This window comes from Trachinotus anak, unplaced genomic scaffold (assembly GCF_046630095.1).
Source record: "Trachinotus anak isolate AG129_WGS33_773 ecotype Australia unplaced genomic scaffold, CSIRO_AGI_Tana_v1 ptg000026l, whole genome shotgun sequence".
Taxonomy (NCBI): Eukaryota; Metazoa; Chordata; class Actinopteri; order Carangiformes; family Carangidae; genus Trachinotus; species Trachinotus anak.
The window spans coordinates 12990603-13013494 of record NW_027273877.1 but is presented as its reverse complement, the minus strand read 5'-3'; the positions used below and the strand labels follow the sequence as shown (position 1 = coordinate 13013494).

General features: G+C 43.1%; 2 protein-coding genes across 2 annotated transcripts in view; one reads left to right on the top strand and one right to left on the bottom strand.

The window, feature by feature from the left end:
- LOC139609617 (protein NLRC3-like) overlaps positions 1–22892 on the bottom strand; it is a 165607-nt gene that overhangs the window by 29992 nt on the left and 112723 nt on the right. The window lies entirely within an intron of this gene.
- On the top strand, positions 4011–21465 carry LOC139609627 (protein NLRC3-like). The gene is made up of 9 exons (XM_071464492.1): positions 4011–4108; positions 4470–4619; positions 8947–9069; positions 10450–10685; positions 10916–12695; positions 14773–14946; positions 17655–17831; positions 18465–18641; positions 19497–21465. The coding sequence occupies exons 2-9, from the start codon at positions 4489–4491 to the stop codon at positions 19507–19509; spliced, it is 2811 nt and encodes a 936-aa protein (XP_071320593.1). The 5' UTR covers positions 4011–4108; positions 4470–4488; the 3' UTR covers positions 19510–21465.

Sequence of the window (22892 nt, the reverse complement as noted above, 5' to 3'; positions counted from 1 at the left end):
GGGTCTGTCCTCGTGGACCCGGTCAGCAGATCCAAAAGCAGTCCCAGCGTTTGTCCCTTGAAAAACTAATCAGGAGCATTTTAAAGGATCAGTTCACTCCATCAGAGACTCTGGGCTTCAACACAGCACACAAACAGCTTTAAGTGTGAATAATGATGGAGCAGTGATGTGAGTGCTGAGCTCTGACATGGAGAAGAGTCATGGACAGTTAGAGATCCTCATCTCACCTCTGAGCTCTGGTCTGGCTCTCATGGCCCCCACACAGAGTGGTTTTAGAGGGAGGGGCTCCCTCCTCTCTGTCCTCACACTGAGCCATGCTGCTGAGTTCACATCCACATCAGCTCACACACACTTTCTACCTTCATGTGGAGAGAAACACACATCATGAAATCTGAAACCCTGTTTCATATCAGTGTCAGTTGAATGCAGTCAGACAGCAGTGTGAGGAGGAGGAAGCTGCCATCAGCTGCTGTACTTCTACCATCAGTCCACTAGATGGAGTCATGAAGCTGCAGTGAAGTGAAGAGCAGCCCAGCTCACACGCTGCATGGGCGACTGTTTCAGGACTGAGGTCCACTGATTTCATCTGACAGTCTTACCCGTCAGTTGTTCGTCAGTTTACAACACGAGCAAAGAGAAGAAAGGAGTGAAAAATGTTGCTGACATTACCCTTAAATGGAGAAATGAAGCTGTGCCCCAAGGATTACAGGAACTGAAACTGCAGTTTAAACAGGAAATAGGGAAGTTGGAAGGAGGATATATACGTGTTCCAAAGTCACATTGTGGGGCTCAACTTCCTTTTGCAGTAAATGTGAAATAAATGACAGCAAAAGGGGCAGGTAGAAAGAGAGAGGAGAAAGATGGAGTGACCAGTGAGAGAGGACGACTGCAGAGTTTGGCTGATATCCTCAATCACCAGGGACGAGCTCCTGTAAACCAAGTAAACAATAAAAAAGAAAAAAAAGAGCACTGGTTGATACAAAACAACAGACTTATGAACTGTTGGAAAGTTCTCTGACTTGCAGGTTAAAGAAACTTAAAAGAGTCGTCCTCAGTAACTGTGAGTTCACATGTGAGGGATGAATATTGAACAGTATGTTACAGTATTATACTGTTGTAAACAGTGGCCTCTGGTCAATTATCCAGATGTGAAAGACACATGACATGTGATATTAAACTTAAATTAATTATACAAAAGTAGTTATTAAGTCCAAATTGTTTATTCATCCTACTTCACCCTGTATCCATCTAATCATTTAAACATGTTTTTAAACTGTATTCATGTGAATTTCATGTGAACACCTGTACTTCCTCCAGTTGGGGCCAGATGAGTGTTTACGTGGCTCCTCAAACTTCTGGAGAACAGATGACCTGAGGCTGCATTTCCATTGGTGGCTTCAAGATTTGGCCTGGAATGCAACAAAATGCACACTGGACAACCTTTCTTTTTTTAGAATTGGAATTATTTTTGAGATTTTTTTTCAAGTGATTGGATAGTTTTCTATGGACCTTCATATTCATATTCCTATCATAACTGCTGCTGCTTGTTCACAAGTTCAAGTGGACCTGCGGAGAAAGAAAATTCAGTGATTTCTGTACAGAAACATCCTCTGACAGGACGCACACTGGAAGAGAAAAGAGGATAAAGGAGCTTGGACCGGACCAGCTCAACTTAAACATGAAGCAGCAGGCAGGTGATTGAGGATGGGCCTACACTCAAGGCTCCTCCCGCTCTTGTTACAACAGATGGAGCTGGATATCTGGATGTGGTGCGGTGCCTTTTATTGCTTTCCCTGTTTGCTTTTTCAAAGTGCTGGGACCGAAACGTGGAGGACAACGACGGGGATACAGGACCTTAAACACCTTTCTGAAGTGTTGCTGTCAGTGTTGTTGACTGAAGTGTTGAAGTGTTGTCAAGATGGTTGCAAGCGCAGCCACCCTCAGTTTCTCTGGCAGGCTGAGCAATGATGAACAGTTAGATGAGGGCTACAGGATCGGCTTCAGACGGCACAATGAAGAGGTGACACAAAACCTGCACTTCCTGTCCAGAATAATTGATTGTGTGAAGTTATTACTATTACTATTATATTCAGTTTCTTTTATTGTCAATTTATTGTTAATTAAAATAAAAAATATGATTAATTATCTTCATATGTTATCACAGAGATTCTCTCCGTTCCATAGTTGAGCAAAGCAGCAGCTCTCAGCCAACAAAGAAGCATCGGGGACTCATGGTCCAGGGGCCCAGTGAAGGATTGCAGCAGAGGTGAGCTCTAGGAATGAGTTACTTCATATTACATTGAATTGTTATTTTATTGTTTGCTAACTTTATAGTTACTTTATAGTGGTGGACGTTGAACTGGTCTTTATCCAGGTCCTGACTCTGAAACATCTGACCACGCCAAAAAGTTTGTCTCTGACCTGATGAAAGCACTTTACAGTGAACTCTGGCAGCTCTTGTTTCACTTCACTTCATGTATTTTTATGTGAAGTTTGAATTGAAGTGATTTGAAGTTTTGCACTTTGCAGTTTCTATTTGCAACAGTTTTTATTTTTGTATGAAGACATGTTCCCATTTATCTCAGGGCTGCCTTTCCTCTGAGTGGACTGAGGAAATAAATCTGACTCAAGGTTGACACTGAGTCGTAGTAAACTACATTTGATTCAGTGAGATTTTATTTTTCTTTCCTATTAAATTGTCCTCCACAGACAAATGTGAACAGTGACTGAAAACAGCGATCTAGAATCAGATCCATGTGTGAATTGAATCCACAATCAGTTTTGAATCCAATCCTGAGATTTTCTGAATTGTGCAGCCCAAGTAGTCCAGGCTGATAAGAGCCAATCAGGATCCACCATGGGTGTCTATGTCATTGTTTCCAAATGTCTGTAGTTTTCAAAATAAAACAGGTCCTGCAGCGTTTCTGAGAGTCTCTGTTTTAGAGGCTGAAGACTCTGGAGGAGAGAGGACGGAGGAGGAAACAGAGAAGAAGAGATGAGTTTAAAACTAAAATGGAGCAGAGTGGATGGAGCTAATGACAGGAAGTAAAACACAAAAGGTAAGTAATTACAAAATAAATCAGGAAATAAACCAAAGTCCGAGACTCCAGATCATGTTCAACAACTGTCATACAAAGGGCAGATGATGGTATGGGCACTGGAAACTTTTAAAAAGATGTTTCAAAAAGCATTATCAGCAGGCCGGAGTATGTGCTCAAAAAGTGATATTTTATTAACAAAATACTACAAAACAGAAATACTACAAAATAAATCCCAGGCAATTCAAAAAGAAAAAGAACCTAAACCATAACAAATTCTAAAACTGCAGCCTCACAGCAAGCTGCCACCTGCTCTACATCTCTCTCCCCTTTGACCCCTGAATGGATTGCATTTAATCTTCTCCTTCACCTACGTGGAACATACCATCCTCTCAGGTAAGTATGGGGGTGGGCTAAAATGCTAACCATCCCAAGAATCCCAACCCCACACTACCCCAACCCACACTAAAACGACCTGATAGCACACCCCTGTTTCCTCTCTCCCTGGCTGAGCAGCTAATTAACCCCACTCAGACAGAGACCTGAAAATATGCAGAGTGGGCCGACCTTTCCAACATAAACCACACAAAAATATCTCAAAACCCATATATAAAACGATCCCTGAAAAATTAAAAGAAACATTTACTCAAGATATAAATCACTCCACCAATGATAACAACAACACAATGATAATGTGGGGGATCAGGGCAGAGTGAAAAGGGGGTGGAGCAACTTTTTCACAGCAGGTCATGACATCTTTATTCTTAATATAATGTTTGATCCAGTTCAACCTGAAAATGATATTGGATGAATGGAAATCAAGATAATTCTGTTGAACACACACAACAGATGGTACACCACCTGTGCTGGAGCACACACGCGCACGCGCACGCGCACGCGCATACAGAGTCATGTGACTTCTTGTAACTGCAGAGGACTCATTTACAAGAATTCATGTGACTTCCTGTAGCTGCAGAGTGGAGGAGCAGCTGAAAGTGAAAGTGTTCAGTGAGCTCAGACTCCATTTGAAGTGGACGGAGCAGAAGGAGGGAAACTGAAGGCTGAGGCAGGTGAGTGTTAACACAACATTATTATTATTTTACTGTCAAAGTCTCTGAGTCAGTTTGTCCCTGTGGACTGTGGAGGGAAGAAGAGTCACAGTGAACTTCTGTCCACACAGAGACACTGAGAGGAAAGGAGGAACAACATGAGGTGTGGTACTTCCTGTTCAACAGTTTGACTCCACGTGGTGATGAGCTGAATAATATGAAACCTACAACTGAGCCGAGAGAACTGAGCAGGGGGGCTTTATTATACTGTACATGTGTGTGTGTGTGTGTGTGTGTGTGTGTGTGTGTCTCTTGAGCAGCTTGTTTGTCCTGACTCTTGTGTGTGTGAGCTCACAGTCAGTGTTACTGGTTTCCCTCTCAGACTGACTGAAGTCCTGAAGATGAGTGATTGTGTGGAGGAAGAGGAGGACAGAGCAGAGACTCCAGGACCCAGCTGTCTGTCTGTGAAGAGTCACTGGTCCAAAGATGATCCTTTCAACTTCAGTCCTGAACCTGGACCCTCAGACTCACAGTAAGAGACCTGCTACAAACCTGTGAACCTCCAAACTGTCTCTGTAACAGTGTTTAGTGTGTTGAGCTCCTGCAGTGATGTCACTTCCTGTAACAGCTGCTGTAGTTTTTTTATGATATAAACTTTATTCATAAACAAATCAAGATACAAACAAACAAGGCAGTTTAGCTTCTTCACAGGAAAAACTGAGGTTGAGCAGAAGCACATTAAATAAATAAAGTTAAACTTTAAGAAAAAAAAAAAAGGAGTACATGAAAAGATTAAGAAGAAGATTCATTGAAATAAATCAAGAGAATAAACTAACTTCAGGGCTTTCTTATCATCCTTTATCAGCTTCAGAGACTTGCATAGTGATTTCAATTCATTCAGCCAATGATTTATACATGGTTTGGTTTTAAAGTACCTGCATTTGTAAATGATCCTCTTGGACTGTGTCCAGCTCCACATGTCGCTCCAGAAAGACTGATCCACAGTGGAAGAATAAATGTTCCAAGCTTTCAGTCTCATTTTCACAGAACACACAGTTCTTCACATCAAGATTAAACCTCAGTCTTCACAACTTGATTGTTGGGTAAATCTCATTTAAGATTTTAAAGTTCACCTCTTTCACTTCAGGAGGGAGAGGAAGTGAAATATATCTTCTCCTTATCACCTTCACCTCCTCAACCTCAAACCCCCTCAGTATAGAATTTCTTTTAACTGGGCTGTGGTAGCGTTCCTATAACAGACTGTTTCTAATAACTTTGTACATTTACTGTCTCAAAAGTCAGTTCCTGCTCTGCAGAGCTGTGTCAGCCCAGGAGAGATCTTTAACCACTGATCTCAAAGAGACTGGTACGGCTTTAATCAATCTGTTAAAGGTTTGAACAGAACATTTGAGCTGGAATTTCTCACAGAACATCTCGTGCTTTAACATATTTCCACTGTCATCCAGAAAATGAGCTACAGCCCAGATTCCTTCAGATTTCCACTCATCTAAATCCACTGATTTTTCACAGTGTAGAACATATGTGTTGTTCCACACAGGTGTGTTATGTGGTGTCATATTATGTCTGTATATTAATTTCCAGTCGAGGAGGGCTTGCTGATGGAAAGTGGAGAGTTTGACTGGTAATGAGCTAAATTCAAAGTCGCAGCGTAGTAGAAAGTGTGTTCCTCCCATGTTCTGGAAAATCACATCAGGGACAATGAACCAAAAAGATGAAAGACTGTAACCACTTCAGTTTCAAGACACCACTCAGAATATCAAAATCAATCACATGTGCTCCTCCTCTTCATAGTTTTTAATGATATCAGTTCTCCTTATATACTGACATTTATTTCTCCATTTGGTCTTAAATGAACTTTATTTATAGTTTGGATCATTGTCGGTGATATGGGGAAGGAGAGAGCTGGTAAATCAGTCTGGACAAACTCTCCATCTTTGTGAACAAAATCCTCCCAGACATGCTGACATCTCTCTGCAGCCATCTGTGAAGAACTGTCTGACACTTTTCCATATTGTTACAGATATTCCTCTTTTCACTCATAATTCTGTCTCTACAAATAACAGTTCCTAAAGATTTCCCCTCCTTCTGAACCTGTATATTACATGCTGACTGCAGGGGGCGCTCCTGCACTGTCATTATTTCACATTTATTGATGTTGAACCATGGACCTGATGCTTTGGAGAACTGATTGACTGCAAAGCTAAAGGATCTGATTTTCATTTTATAAGAACAAAGTTGGGTCATCCACCAGCTGACTTCTTATTATTTGTTTATCCATCACATTTAACCTTCAATGTCACTGCTTTAATCAGAATAGATCACATCTCTGCCACCATTACAAACAGAGGTGGCCAAGTGCCATGTCCTAGAGAAACACAGCTGTAGACTCCATTGTACAGCAGCCCTGTAATCTTAATAAATGTCTCTCCAAGACCAAAGAACCTCAAAGTTTCCAGTATAAACTGATGTTCCACAGAATCAAATGCTTTGTAAAAATCTCGAAATAAAATAAACCCACTCTCTTGGATTATTTCACAACCATCAAGAAGGTCTAATACAGGCTTTGTGTTATTATGAACTGACCTTCCTTTCAAAAATCCTGACTGTGTTTCATTAATTATGGACCAAATACCTGTCTTCAGTCTCGCAGCAACAGCCCCTGAGAGTATTTTATAGTCAGTGTTCAACAAAGTGATTGGTCTGAAATGATCTAAACTTCTTTTGTCTTTACCTGATTTAGGAACCAGGCTGATTGTTTCATGCTTGACATCAGTTGATTCTTCTCTATCCACTCTTTAAATAATACATTTCTTAGATCTTTTCCAAAAGAGCTGATAAAACTGAGCTGTGAGCCATCTGTCCCTGGAGATTTGTAGGAAGCCATCTTCAGGATCGCTGAGTCCGAATCCTCAGTTTTTAACTCTGTCTCACACAAATCCCTGAAGGATCCTCAATACGTGGGATACCATCCTGGATTTTATCAGAGAAGGCGACAGCTTCACCTAAAGAGTAGAGTGAGGAGCACAGATCGGAGGAAAACGTCAACACTTCTTTCTCTAAACTCTCTGGTTCTTTGCATTGGACTCCATTTATCAGTAGACTTGTATTTGAGTTTCTCTGTTGTCTACTTTTCTCTAAGTGACTAAAACATGAGGAGTTTTTCTCACCTGCCTCCAGACATTTGGCTCATGATCTTATAAAGGCACAAGACACAGACACTTTCAAGACACAGATCATCTGACTTGGTTTGTAACTCCATCAGTTTGTTTTTCTCCTGAAGTTTTAGATCTGTTTCCTACAACACTGAGATATTTCTTGGAGAAAATTACTTTCATACTTTTTCCTCTTTAGTTCCTTACAAACATTTATATTAAATTATCCACCACATCCTCCATCTTTGACTCTGTCTCTGGGACGAGTCTCTTGAGGATTTGGATGATTTGTGCGCTGACATTTTCTTTTCTCTTCCAACCCTTTGATCTGCAGACTCCACCTCATTCTGTGTCTTTCTGTATCTTACTCAGCAGAGTAACGTCACTTGTGCTCCATGACTCACCTGCCGTTTTTTCTTTCCCCTTCAGACAAAGATTCTTGTTTTTGCGGTTCCAGTCTTAGCGTGGTGGGTTTAATTATCTTTTGTTTCCTCATTTCAGCACATTTGATTGGACAGTTAGTAATGAAGGATAAAGTTTTGGGACTAGCTTGAGGAGCTCTGAAAAAAGCACCTGCTCAACCCGCCATCTTACCGCCCACCCTGACACCAGCTGCCTGACATATCAGTGTATTAACAGTGACTGCTGAGGAGCTGGTTTCTTGTGAAATGATCCCAACAAAGAAGAGTTTGACTTTTTTCTTGTGCATATTTTTGCTGCAGCTGATGAACATGACAGAGATGTAAAGATGTCAGTAATTAAAGGGCCGTGGTGGAGCAGAGAAGCAGCCACAGAAGAAGAGAGCAGTGTGTTGGTGAACCTGGATGAGCTGGAATCTAACAGAGTTGACCACACTTTGCAGGATCATTTTACAGCCTGAATGATGAGCTTCACATGTCAGAGCTTCACTCTCCACAGTTAGTTTGATCCAAACTACAGTGAGCAGCTGTTGGAGGAAATGACTGAGCCTCTTTAATATCAAACTAGATATTTGTCAGCTGTTTATACAGATTTCAGGCTCTATGTAATATGGGTCGCTGATTGTAAAGTGGTTCATTCTGAAATAACAACATTTCACCATATTTAGTCAACTTTAATGTTAAATTTAAATGTTAAATCTAAATTTGAATGCTAAATCTAAACATTAGTGAAACACTATATTTAGCTAATATGCTAATTTACACTGCTGTTCAGAGGAAGTACCAAAATAAAAGCTCAATCCAGTGTTATCCACGGTCAATCCAGACTCAAAGCTCTTACAACCTTGGTCCTAGGACTGTTTTCATATCACTTTACTGAGTTTTCATACTTTTCCAGGTGAGAACGTGACTGTTTAGATTGATAAAATGTGGTCAGTTCATCCAAATGATTCCTTTTTGAATATTTGCTCCAATGTTTTCGATGTGAGGACCCTCCTGCTGGGCTGAATGAGACCAGCACGTCTCAGCAGCTTGCAGGCCGCCTTTACCACCAGCTCCGTTGTCTGTAGTGTAGGGAAGCAAGTCTGTCTCAGCAGATTTTGAATTTTAAAATCTGTGAATTTCTGCCACTGGTTTTGATTTTCATTGAAATTATGGATCAGAATTTTTAAAAGTGAATTCAACTTCAATCTTCACTATGACTCTGTCATCAGAGAATTGATCAGTGATCGATGTGATATGAATAAAAACATGTTTGTGTTTGCAGAGGTCAGAACCACAGACTGAGAGCAGAGTCTCCAGGATCCAGCTGTCTGTCTATGAAGAGTGACCGGTCCAAAGACATTTTTCCTCCAGACCTCAGTCCTGAACCTGGACCCTCAGACTCGCAGTAAGATTCAATTCAATTCAATTTTATTTGTATAGCGCCAAATCATAATATACATTATCTCAAGGCACTTTACAGGGTAAGACAGAGAAAAACCCAACAGTTCCCACAAAGAGCAGCGCTTGCCGACAGGGGGGAGGAAAAACTCCCTTTTAACAGGAAGAAACCTCCAACAGAACCGGGCTCAGGGTGGGGGGGTCTGCCTCGACGGTTTAGGAGGAGATTAAAAAAAAGAGGGGGTGGGGGGAGGAGAGGGGAGAGAAGAGAGAGAGAGAGACCAGGAACAGCTGTGTAGGTAATGGTGTTATCAATAATAATGACAGATAACAGTGGTTAATAGTAAAGATGAGTAGTGGTGGATCTGGATCCTGCTGCTCCTAAGGCAGAGAGACCTGCAGAATGAGGACAGAGAGAGGGAGAGAGAGGAGAAGCACAAACTACGGGAGAGAAAAAATACAAAGTTAACGGCATAAAGTAATCGAGAGAGAGAGAGAGAGAGAGCCCAGTGAATCATGGGAATCCCCCAGCAGTCTAGCTCTATAGCAGCATAACTAAGGGATGGGTCAGGACATACCCGAGCCAGCCCTAACTATAAGCTTTACTAAACAGGACAGTTTTAAGCCTGATCTTAAAGGTAGAGAGGGTGTCTGCCTCCCGAACCCACACTGGGAGCTGGTTCCACAGGAGAGGAGCCTGATAGCTGAAGGCTCTGCCCCCCATTCTATTCTTACTAACTCTGGGAACCACAAGTTGACCTGCATTTAGAGAGCGAAGTGTCCTATTGGGAAAATAGGGAACTATAAGCTCTCCAAGGTACGATGGTGCCTGACCATTAATGGCTTTGTAGGTGAGGAGGAGGATTTTAAATTCGATTCTAGAGTTTACAGGGAGCCAATGCAGAGAGGCTAACACAGGAGAGATGTGATCTCGTTTCCTAGTTCCTGTCAGTACTCGTGCTGCCGCATTCTGGATCAATTGGAGGCTTTTTACTGAATTTTTGGGACATCCTGACAATAAAGAGTTACAGTAGTCCAGTCTTGAGGTAACAAATGCATGAACTAGCTTTTCAGCATCCTTTAGACACAGAATGGGTCTGATTTTAGCAATATTGCGCAGGTGGAAGAAGGCTGTCCTAGAGACTTGCTTTATATGTGAAGTAAAGGACAAGTCCTGGTCAAAATTGACACCAAGGTTTCTGACTGTAGCACTGGAGGCCAAGGTGATGTCATCCAGAGTCAGTATATTATCACATAGTGTATCTCTGAGGTGTTTTGGGCCAATTACAATTGAGAGACAGTTTCTACTGTAAACTGAGGTGAAGATGATTCAGTTATTAGACATATTTGACTGTGACATGTTAGTGATGAAGACATGTCTTCACAGAGGGAGGAAGAGGAGTGGTGTCTCTGTGGAGGAGCAGCTGTCCTGCTGTGCTCTGTGTCAGGATGTCCTGAAGGATCCAGTCTCTACCAGCTGTGGACACTGGTTCTGCAGACAGTGCTTCACCTCATACTGGGACCAGTCTGGGTCTTCAGGAGACCCCTCCTGTCCCCAGTGTGGAAAAAGACCCAGAACCAGACCTGGACTGCAGACAGCCAGTCAGAGCAGCACTGTACAAAGTGAGACTGAACATGTGTCTGCTGATGTCTTCATTTCTGAAACCAGGACCTGTTGTTTTCTCCAGTGTCAGTTGTTCTATCACACAGCACTGACATTTCAGATGATTCTAAAAAGCACAACATTAAAAAGCTTTTCTTTGCTGCTCTTTAGTTTTTCTGTAGCTGATGAAAATAATCAGCAGATTCTCAGATTCTCTGTCTTCAGTCTGACATTGTCTCCTCTCTTTCAGCAGATAGTGGTCTGCAGGAGGTTTTAGATCAACATAAGATCAGTCTGAGGAGCAGATGTGAACGTGTGACTGAAGGAAGTGATGGAACAGGAAGTGGAACCCTCCTCAACAGGATCTACACTGAGCTCTACATCACAGAGGGACGGAGTGAAGAGGTTAATACCCAACATGAGGTGAGGCAGCTGGAGACAGCTTCCAAGATGGAGACCCTCCATGATGCTCCAATCAAGTGTCAGGACATCTTTAAAGCCTTACCTGACCAACAGAGACACATCAGAGTGGTTCTGACCAACGGCGTCGCTGGCATTGGAAAAACCTTCTCAGTGCAGAAGTTCAGTCTGGACTGGGCAGAGGGCTTGGAGAACCAAGATGTCAGTCTGCTGGTTCTGCTTTCGTTCAGGGAGCTGAACCTGATCAGAGAGCAGCAGTACAGTCTTCTCAGGCTGCTCCATGTTTTCCATCCAACATTACAGAAGGTCACAGCAGAGCAGCTGGCTGTCTGTAAAGTTCTGTTCATCTTGGACGGCCTGGATGAAAGCAGACTTTCACTGGATTTCACCAACAGGGAGGTTGTGTCTGATGTCACACAGACGTCATCAGTCAACCTGCTGCTGACAAACCTCATCCAGGGGAACCTGCTTCCCTCAGCTCTGGTCTGGATCACTTCCAGACCTGCAGCAGCCAATCAGATCCCTCCTACATGTGTTGACAGGGTAACAGAGGTACGAGGCTTCACTGACACCCAGAAGGAGGAGTACTTCAGGAGGAGATCCAGTGATGAAGAGCTGTCCAGCAGAACCATCTCACACATCAAGAAGTCCAGGAGCCTCCACATCATGTGTCAAGTCCCAGTCTTCTGCTGGATCACTGCTACAGTTCTGGAGCACATGTTGACTACAGAGCAGAGAGGAGAGCTGCCCCAGACCCTGACTGACCTGTTCTCACACTTCCTGCTGGTTCAGACAAAGAGGAAGAAGCTCAAGTATGATGAGGGACATGAGACGAGTCCACAGGAGCTGATGGAGGCTGACAGGGAAGTTCTTCTGAAGCTGGGGAGGCTGGCGTTTGAACATCTGGAGAAAGGAAACATCATGTTCTACCAAGAAGACCTGGAGCAGTGTGGTCTGGATGTCACAGAGGCCTCAGTGTACTCAGGACTCTGTACTGAGATCTTCAAAAGAGAGAGTGTGATCTTCCAGAAAACAGTCTACTGCTTTGTTCATCTGAGCATTCAGGAGTTTCTGGCTGCAGTCTACATGTTCCACTGTTACACCAACAGGAACACAGAGGTCCTGGGAGAACAATATGTTGATCTACCCCTGGATGTCTGCCTGAGGGCAGCCATGGAGAAATCCCTCAGAAGTAAAAATGGTCACCTGGACCTGTTTGTTCGCTTCCTTCATGGCCTCTCTCTGGAGTCCAACCAGAGACTCTTAGGAGGTCTGCTGGGTCAGACAGAGAAACATCCAGAAACCATCCAGAGAGCCATCAACAACCTGAAGAAGATGAACAGTTATGAAATCTCTCCTGACAGAAGCATCAACATCTTCCACTGTCTGATGGAGATGAAGGACCACTCAGTTCATCAGGAGATCCAAGAGTTCCTGAAGTCAAAGACCAGATCAAAGAAGAAACTCTCTGTGATCCACTGCTCAGCTCTGGCCTACATGCTGCAGATGTCAGAGGAGGTTCTGGATGAGTTTGACCTGAAGAAGTACAACACATCAGATCACGGACGACAGAGACTGATCCCAGCTGTGAGGAACTGCAGGAAGGCTCGGTGAGTCCAGACATGATCAATATAATTATCAATCAGTAGATTAGATCAGTAGTTGAGTCAAATTCAGATAAACACAGTTTTCATTTATTCTCATTATTCTTAGTTTTACTTTGAAACAATCAAAGGTCAGTTGTGTTTTTTCTGGAGGTGTTGTAAATGCTGTGAGCACCAAAACGTAGATGTTTCAGTTGGTTGTGATTGTTGCTGTTAAGTTCATAAAAACACTTGTTTTGTTTATTAATTGTTAGATGCTTCATTGATTTGTTAATGTTCTGTGTTGTTTTGAGTCTTTTTGGTTTAATTCAAACCTGATCAAACTAATTAAAGCAGCTCCACTGATCTTACACCTCAGAGTGTGTTTCCAGGTGTTTCCAGGTGTTTCCAGGTGTTGGGGAGGACACCTGCATATAAGAAAACAGTAGTATTAAACCTTTAGTGTCTCCAGCTGTGCAGTCTGATAAATGTCCTCAGGTGATGTCACCTGAGTCAGTGTGGGCGGAGTCTGAAGATGACACCAGACCTCTGCGCCCCCCCCTCACCTCTGCTGCATAACACACCTTAATCTAACAGATGAGGGTTGGTGGTTGAGGTGCATTGTGGGTAATGTAGGCAGCAGGTTTTTCTGAGGAAGAAGAATGTGTGAATGAAAAAAGAAGATATCTCTGGTTCAGCTTTGTTGAAACTGTCCATTGTGACAGTGTTACAGGAGAGCAGTGATGAATCTGTGGAGGTCTGTATTCAGGACTCATGAGGTTTCTATGACAACAGTCATCAGTGTTTGACAGTGAGCAGTGAATGCAGTGAAGCTCTAATGAGCAGGTTCTAGCAGGTGTTTAGTAAAGTTTGTATAAGACCTGAATCATTGTCCAGAGATGACTGAAGTCATGATGAGCATGGAGGATGTTAGGGGACGCCCCCCCCCCTTTAAATCACAGGAGACAAAAACAACAAACACTGATGGGATAATGGTTCATGATCAAACAGAATGTAACAGCTGCACAAGCAGAGAAAAGTCATCACATCAGTGAAATGACTCAACTGGTCAAAGCAGACCAAGAGTGGAGATGTAAACCCCTGAGTGTATTGAACTGATCAAGGCTGAGCTTTATTGATTATTGAACTTTTCATGTTGAAGAGTGAACTTGTGTTTTTTCAAGTGTCATGGTGGAGCTTTAAAGTCTTTCCATAGATTGTGTTGAATGAGACAGAAAGTCCCAGGTGTTTTCTCTCTTGTTGCTGTAGAGGAGAGTCGTATCAGGAAATGTTCAGCTTCAGCCAAGAACACAGGTGTGAATCTATCAGAGCAGAATGGGAGGATTCAGTCTTCTTCTACACACCAGAGCTCAGTGTCATGTTTCTGTGAGGACCTTCTGTGAAAACCAGGCAGCAAACAGAGATTAGATTGAACTGTTGACTGAGTTGAGCTCAGGAGAAATGTTCTGGAGTAGGGATGCCACGGTGTGGAAATGTTCCCACCGGACATTAAGACGTGTGTGGGCTCAGTATCTGTAGATTAGACCTCAGTGTTTCCCACACACTGATTTATCTGTGACAGGCCGCCACCACATCAACAATGACACCACATATTGATTTTCCATTGGTTTACAGTTTCAAATGAGGAAAATGTTGTTCAATGCTCAACGTGGGCGCTGCCACTGATTCACCACAATGAGCCAGATGTGTTTTATGCAGTGGTGTGTGTTGACTTCTTCAGAGAGGCAGCAGAGCCAAGCAATCTGGAGTCAGTTTAAAAACAGTGGAGAATAAAACTGTTTTTCTCAACAAGATTCTGACTCTGGATCAAATCATATGATGGAAGCAGAAATGTAACATCATTTTCCCTCCTTCATCTGCACAACAAAGATTCCCATGAAACTCTGCAGGTCTGAGAGAGAGTGATGAGAATTATTGTTTCATGTCAAACACAATCAGATCAGATGAGCTGAGCCACAGATGTGAAGAGCAGATGTTCATCACATCATCATCTTTTCTCATCAGATGCATTTTAACTTCAGTGTCTTTTATTACAAACTGTCTGATTTTATTCTGACACATTTTATATTTTCTCTCATCACAGACTTGTTAATTGTGGACTCTCAGAGACTCACTGCGAAGTCGTGTCCTCAGCTCTGAAGTCCAACCCCTCCCATCTGAGACACCTGGACCTGAGTGGAAACTACTTGAATGCTTCAGCAGTGAAGCAGCTGTGTGCTGGACTGGAGAGTCCAAACTGTAGACTGGAGACTCTGAGGTCAGTTCACTGACTGGAGCTGTTGTAGTTTTATATTCAGACCAAATCTGTGAAGTTCCAGTTTTTCATTGGTTGGTTCATTTTCAGGATTTCTGTGTGAGGATTTAAAAAATCAGCCAGTGAAGAGAAAGAAGGAAGATGAGACCAGGAGCAGAGTGGTGATGGGGAGGGTCAGGAGAATCCCCGGGGGCCGTTTGGGGGCCGGGGCCAGACTGATTATTGTGTAGACTAATAATATTGTGTTATATAAAAGTGGTCTACCTCGCTGCACCATCCTGCAGCCTGAACTGAGCCTCACAGCCTCTTGTCTCTCCCAGCACGTCAGATGCTACCAAGTCTATATTTGCAGTAGGGGGGTAAATGAGCGGCCCCTCCTCAGGTGGTCCAACCCCAGGGTGACTTGAACTGTGATTGGTCAGCTGCTGACCAATAAGAGCTGTGAAGTGGGGCTGGTACAGAGTCATCAGAGACGTGTTGGTGTTATCAGGGAACGTGTGTGTTCACTGTTCACATTGGTTTGAAGCGGCAGCAGAAAGAGAAGGAGAAAGGTGGAGCAGAGAAGAATGAAGAAGAACAAATACTGGAGGAGGAAGCAGAGAAATGTTCCACAATCACAGAGAGATTCAACATCCAGTAAAGAGCCGGCAGCTGAAATGCTAAGCAGGGGCGTTGTAGCTAGCTGCTAGCTCAGCTCATATTAAATGTGGCTAGTATAGCTAGCTGCTAGTTGTTGGGCAGCAGCCCTGTGCTTGTGTTAGCTGCTGTTTGTCTTTGTGTTATTAACAGCTGGGACTGGTGATCTCCAGGTAAAATGAAGGGTCCCACTCGGCCCCTGGATGAGAGCAGTCACAGTGTTTGTGATTCAGAGCAGCAGAGAATTGACAGAGTTTGATGTTAAAATCAGAAAGTTGATGAGAATCAAACTGCAACAGTCTCACAGATCTTCTGCTGCTGCTGCTGATCTGAACACCAGCAAAGCTGCAGCTCTCTGCAACCAACACATATTGCAGCTGTTGTGTGTTGATGTCAGCACTGCAGCATCATGGGAAGCCACAGACCTTCAGACTGCAACACAAACCAGATCAAAGCAGGGCCAGTGGCTGAGGCGGGAAAGTGGAGACAAGAGGAAACTCAGCTGGGACATGGAGGCAGGAAGGATTAGATTGATGCTGGGAGCAATTTATGAGCAGCTCCCACCTCCCCAACATCATAGTGAATAAACAGCTGAGGAGCCAACATGTCCTCTATGTTCAGGTGGAGCTTCATGTGGCTCCTTCTATCAGGGGCTAAAACAAGCCTGTCTCCAGGCCCACACACCTGGAGACATCAGCAGGTGCTGAGGTGTCTCCCAGCAGCCACTGAGAGTCAGAGCTCAGAGGTGAACTCACTGGAGGCAGAAGGAGACAAGATGGATTTGATTTGTTGGTGAGGGTGAAGGACTCAGGAAGCAGCTTTGAACAGGCGTGATGCAGCTGAAGGCAGGGAGGGACTGGCCAATCAGAGGAGATCCAGGAAAACAGCTCCTAGTTCCTCAGGAGACAGCTGCCACTGATCTGAGAGCAGATGTTGTGTTGTGGTCAGAAACACAGCAGCTTGTGTATGTTGTGGAGCTGACAGTACCATGGGAGGACGCAGGAGAAACGGCCTCTGAGAGGAAACAGCTCAGATCAAGTCCACGTTGTGCTTCTCTGAACCTGTGCACTGTGAACTCAAAGCGCTCCAGGTGTCCTTCATGTCATATCTAGTTGATTGTGTGTGAACACAACAAAAGCTCAGACTTGATCTTGAAGAATGGAGCTTCTTCTAATCACATGAATAACACAAGTGGTCATGTGACTGTGGTTCAGGAGCAGTTACCAGAGCAGACTGACACTGACACTCAGAGAAACTCTGTTCATCAACTATCAGACCTAAACCGTGGACGTTGTGCTGAGCTGAAGGGTTGTAGGACTGTGAGCACAGGTTTGATCTCTGCTCTGTGACCTTCATGAACCCCGTCCTCACTCAGTCTGCTCCTCACTGGGGGGTTGATGTGAAAATCAGATGAATTCTACTTCCTCATTCAGTGAAGATCAGCTGAATAAATCTGTGGTGTTTTCCAGCAGGAGGCTCTGAACGTTACCTGAAGGTGAACTGGTTGTTGCTGCAGGTCACAGAATCTGACGGCTCACAGAATGGGCTGTAACACCGGTGGTAGACTGAGGCCGAGCACTCGTCCTCCTCAAGTTCTCAACAGTGACACAAGTTCTTCTTTAAAGATGTGGACACAGAGAAATCTTTTCCCTCCTCCTGTAAATGTGACATTGTGCAGTTGTTTGGTGACTTTGGAACATTGAAGCTGCTCCACCATGTTTGTTCTGAACAGTGTGACTGAGTTCTCACTGTTTGTTCACGTCCTCAGTGTTTTGTTTCTGTGCTGATGTCTGTAGTGTCAGAGAGGGAACAGACTAAACAGACGTGAATCCTCTGATTCTCCTCTGATCACAGACTGAACTGAGGTCAGCAGCAGCTGATCAACCTGTGTTCACATCAACAGCTGTATGAATGTTGTGCTGACATTTGGATGATGTGTGTAGAAGGCTGACATGATGAAGATCCACAATAACAGAAGGACAAAGTCACTCTACTCATTTTAGACAAAGATCATTGATCAGGACAAATCTGATTGATTATCAATCATTGATCTACATCTTTGATTCTTTATTCAGATTGAGGGGCTGCAGTTTGTCAGAGATCAGCTGTTCTTCTCTGGTCTCAGCTCTGAAGTCCAACCCCTCCCATCTGAGAGAACTGGACCTGAGCTTCAACCAGGACCTGCAGGATCCAGGAGTGAAGGGTCTGTGTGGTTTTCTGCAGAGTCCAGACTGTAGACTGGAGACTCTGAGGTCAGTTCACTGTTGTAGATCTTATATCTTGAATCCACAGCTAATGAAGCTTCACATACAAGTTGAAACCATTGACTGTGAATGAATGAATGACATTGTAAATAGTTGTTGTCTCATGTTTCCAGTTGTTCTTCTCTCAGACTGAGAATGATTCTTCAGTTTCAGCTCATTTCACTCACTTGTCATGAATAATGTCTGTTCACTTCAGTTCAACCTTCACAGCTCACACACTCGTATTTCTCTCAGTCAGAGGACTCATGTTTTCTAAATCCACTGGAGAAAATGTCCAGTGTTAGTTGTTCAAGTCAATTCATTTTTATCACAACAACATACACAAGATCCTCACAACTAATATTTGTCCAAAGAAAGTGAAGAAACAATCTTCTTTTTTTCAGTAGATTTCAGTGAAGTGTCAGGACTAATGTCTGTTTGATCAAACTGTGTGTGTGTGTTTTCATCTGTAACACAACACACACAACTGTTGTGTTGACAATGTTGTGTTGTACAGACATGTTGAAGATCCACAATAACAGAAGGACAAAGTCACTCTACTCATTTTAGACAAAGATCATTGATCAGGACAAATCTGATTGATTATCAATCATTGATCTGCATCTTTGATTCTTTATTCAGGTTGAGGCGCTGCCATTTGTCAGAGATCAGCTGTTCTTCTCTGGTCTCAGCTCTGAAGTCCAACCCCTCCCATCTGAGAGAACTGGACCTGAGAGGAAACAACGACCTGAAAGATTCAGACCTGAAGGATCTCCGTGGTCTCGTGGAGAGTCCAGACTGTAGACTGGAGACTCTGAGGTCAGTAGAGGGGCGGAGTCAGTCCATGCTGCTCTCAGCAGTATTGTACTAAACACAGTTAGTATCAGAGCAAAGATCCAGTGTTTCCTGTGAACCTCCAACCTCCTCAGTGGCTGCTTTCCTCAGTGAAGCTGTGAGAGGAGAACGGGGACAGGCTTCAGGATTGGACAGAAAGACAGAGAGAGAGAGACAACAGTCAGCCAATCAGAGCAGCCAGAAGCTTGTTGTGATCATGTGTGTGAGTTGATGTGAAGACGACTGTTGTTGTTGTGTTGATGTGTACAGGAAATAAAGCTGATTCCAGCTGACAGCCTCACAGATGGACAGAGACAGTGTCCTCATTCATCAAAGTGTCCAATCTGATCTGAGACTGTTTGTTCTCTGGTTTCAACACTAAACAGCTGATCAGTTTCATCTGTGTCACAGCTCTGAGATCAGTGTGATGGAGCCTGACAGTCCCTGGCTCTTAGTGACAGCCTCCATGTTCAGTCAGGTGATGTTTCAGAAGCAGCTCACATGTTGATCAACACACAGAGACTCTGTGTTTAAAGTGACATCAGCTGACAGGTAACAGGAGTGAATCCATCACTGACCTGTTGCTGACTCAGCACTTTGTTTCCACTGTGGACTGAGTGAAATGTGCAGAGTGAACAGACTTGATGCTGAACGTCTCTGCAGGTCTGTGAGCTTCCAGCTCAGTGTGTTCACTCCAACACGTTAACATGAGAGCTGAGAGGAAGCAGCTGCTGCACATCTGGTCTGAACAGGACTGAAGTCCCTGCTTTATCACTGACTGATGAAGTGAGTCTCTGTAAACACTGATTCATCTCCTCTGCTTTCTTCTTCTCTACACAGATGTTGGAGGTGAGAGTGGAGAGGAGAGCTTGATCCAGCAGTGACTGACAGAGGAACCAGAAGAAGTGGAGATGACTCTCAGTGCTGCAGTCTGAACTGATCTGAGAACAGCTCCACTGTCACACACAGAGTCCAGTCCACCATCATCCCTGTGTGTTCCTCTGGATCTGACAGAGCATCATCAGTGTCTCTGGACTTAAAGCTCATCAAGTTCAGCTCTGAACAGTTTCCTTGTTGAGCTTCACAAAGAGGGAATTTCACAGTAAAATGACTTGAACTCTGAAGATTAGTTTGACTCAGACGTTGAAGCCTCATGTTCTTCAGCTGAACTTTACCAGATGTTATTGTACAGGAGGAACATGTTGTTTTTATCCTCCATCTCTTCATTCAAGTTGTGTTAAGGAGGAACAATCACACAGACCAACAACTCTTTCACTGTGTATATGGACATGTGAGTGTTGTTTTCAGACAGGCTTGAAAAATGTTCATCTCTCCATTATAATGCTGAGTCAACAAGTGTCACTGATTCAATGGATCATTAATTAACTGGACTTTAAATCCTCCTTTATGGTCAATAATGTTTTTATCTTGACTTCCTGTTTGATTCCTGGTTTCTAATCTTTCATTGTTTTGACATTTTACTCCTCTTTTATTCCATAAAGCTGCCAGTTTATTCCTAAATGACTGTGTGTGTTATTGTTGTGTTGTGTGTTTGTTGTGAAGCTCTTTGTAACACTGGTACTGTCGCTCCTCGTCAGTCCAGCTAAGTCCTTTTTGTCTTCTCCCCTAATGTTTCCAGGATTTGTGTTTCCTGTTTTATTTTGATACTCACCCGGTGGTCCCTTCACTTCCTGCCCTCCTGTGTGATTACCTGGCCCCGCCCTAATGTGTTTCACCTGTGTCTCATTGTCCCCCCTCCCCCAGAGTATTTAGTGTCAGTGTTCCCTTCCCTCTGATCCAGTTCCTCTTGTCCCCCTTGTGACAGTGGTCCAGCCTTTTGTTCCTTTGTGTATATTTCTCAGTGATCAGTGTGCGACTACTTTCTGTCTTGACCTTTCGACCTTTAGCCTGTCGATCATGTGCTGTCGTCCTGTTGGACTGATTTCTGTGAAGTCGACCTTTTGCCTGAGTGAAGTGTGGCTGTGACGTCTCTCAGATCTTGGACCTTGTTGAAGAAGAACTCTGAGTTTTCTTTCAAGCTGTTGATTCTCTCTGTGTTTTGTTGAATGACCTTTTCCAGATCCTCACCTTCTTTTCCAGACCGTCAGCTCTTTTATTTTTCCACCAGCAGCATCACAGTACTGTCTCGTACTTCAGCAGGGGCTGCCTCAGATCTACCCTTCTTCAGAGCAGGAGTTGTAGTATAATATTATAAGCTAAGTTCTCTGTGTATCTGCTAAATATACTATGTCTGCAATAATGATTACTATAATTACTATACTCATCACAAAAAAGATTGAAGTGTGAAGAATAATGTCACAATATGTGTAAACCGTGTATCACTGATTATGTTAAACTCAAGTAAATATATTGTTTTTAAAAAATGCAGCAGGAAAAAGTCAGAACATAATGGTGTATTCCTGGAGGAGAACATGGTTAAAAAAAAAAAATGTAGTGAAAGAAAATCGGAATATAATGGTGTCCACTGGGCATGGACTTCACGGAAAGAAAAAATAAGCCTCATGAATGTAGTTTATAAGATTTATGTCTAACGAGCTCTGTCCCAGTCTGGATAGATAATGAGGTATTCATCCAGTCCAGGTCTTCTACTGAAAATGGTTTTGACTGTGAGAAAATCGACATGACCTGGGAGGGGTCAGGTTTGGTGGACACGACAGTTTCGGTGGAGACTGGTGAAATATGAGAGGAGGCGTGGGCAGATTTTGGATTATAAAAGAAGAGGTCACGTGTCATGTATTCAGATCAACTTTTTGCTTTGTTGTCAACAATAAATCTCTGCTGCACTGAATTGTGCCTCCTGGTGATTTTTGAAGACTTTGAAGATATTTTTGAACAACTGATAAGATTCCAGACTCAGAATCTGGTCCATGATTGGGGCGTCTGTCCCACATCAGAGTCCTGAGCAGAGTCAGGTCTCGGTGTACGATCAGGACTTGTTGAACGAGCATCAGAATGTGAATCTGCAGCGTTGACTTCAGTCTCAGAACCAACAGACATCACTGCCTAAAACTGAAAAGATACTCTGATCTGATCTGTTTTATCCTTTCTTCTGCCTCTCCCTCTTTTTTCAGACATCTCCATGGTCTCAGTGTAAAGTTACTGATCACTAAGCTGCTCAGTTAGTTTGAGTTAGCTCGCTGAAAGTCAGTTCTGCTACATGTGAACGAAGCTCTTCTATTTTCTACTTCAATACAACATGAAGTTACTGTTTATGGTCAGGTGTTGACTTCAAATCTGTTATCAGGTGTGAAAATCAAAGCTTTGTCTTCAGCCACAGATGAATATGAACGGAGTGGCCGCCATCTTGACTGAGATGTGTCCCAGTCATGGATGTATTATATCCACAGACTGTATCTGACCAAGTAAGGTGGTGTTAAACCTGCAGTCGTTGATATCGTGGGTAGTTCAGGTGTGAAGAGTTCATTTATTTGTGATGTTAGAGGGAAACGTGTCAACATTCAGTCTGAAGCTTTAGAGCCTAAAGTCACATTGGAATCAACATTTAAAAAAGTCATAACCAGGCAAAAATATTAAGTTTAAATTGTCTTTTAGGCATTTTTAAGATATGGATGCTGCATGTGACAGAAAACTACAACTCATCAGATAAAGTTATTACGTTCACTTTCTCTCATTGAGAAGCAGATTTATACGTCATGTCTTCTTTAAAAAAACAACTAAAACTGTGCAGTGCTGCAGTGAAGCTTTATGTCCTGTCATTACTGAGCCCTCTGTCTATTTCCCACTGTTCTCCACAGCTATATGCTACAGTCAGGACTGGGTGGAGGTATTATAACAGGCCCAACCTCCACATGTCCTGTCCCCTCCAACCTCTGCTGTCAGGAGAAAACATTGATTTATTTACAGAGGAGTAAATCAAACACCTGTTGATTATTTGACCGTGGTGATTTTTCTCAGTCTTACCACTATTTTTATATTTAATATTGTCAGTAAAATTTAGTACAAATACGTGAAAGTGAAGCAGTTATTTGTGACGACTTCCTGTCAAACTGAGCCACATGTAGTTTGTAACAGCCAAACTAACGACCCTGCTCTTTAACAAACTGCTGTAAAAAAACAGCCAAATTCTGCCAGTATCATACTGTTTCCCACTGATACTGTACCATACTGTAGAAAACAATGCATGATGGGCAATATTTACCATTTTCCATGAAATACTGTAATATACTGTGAATCGCATTGCATTGTGGGGATGGT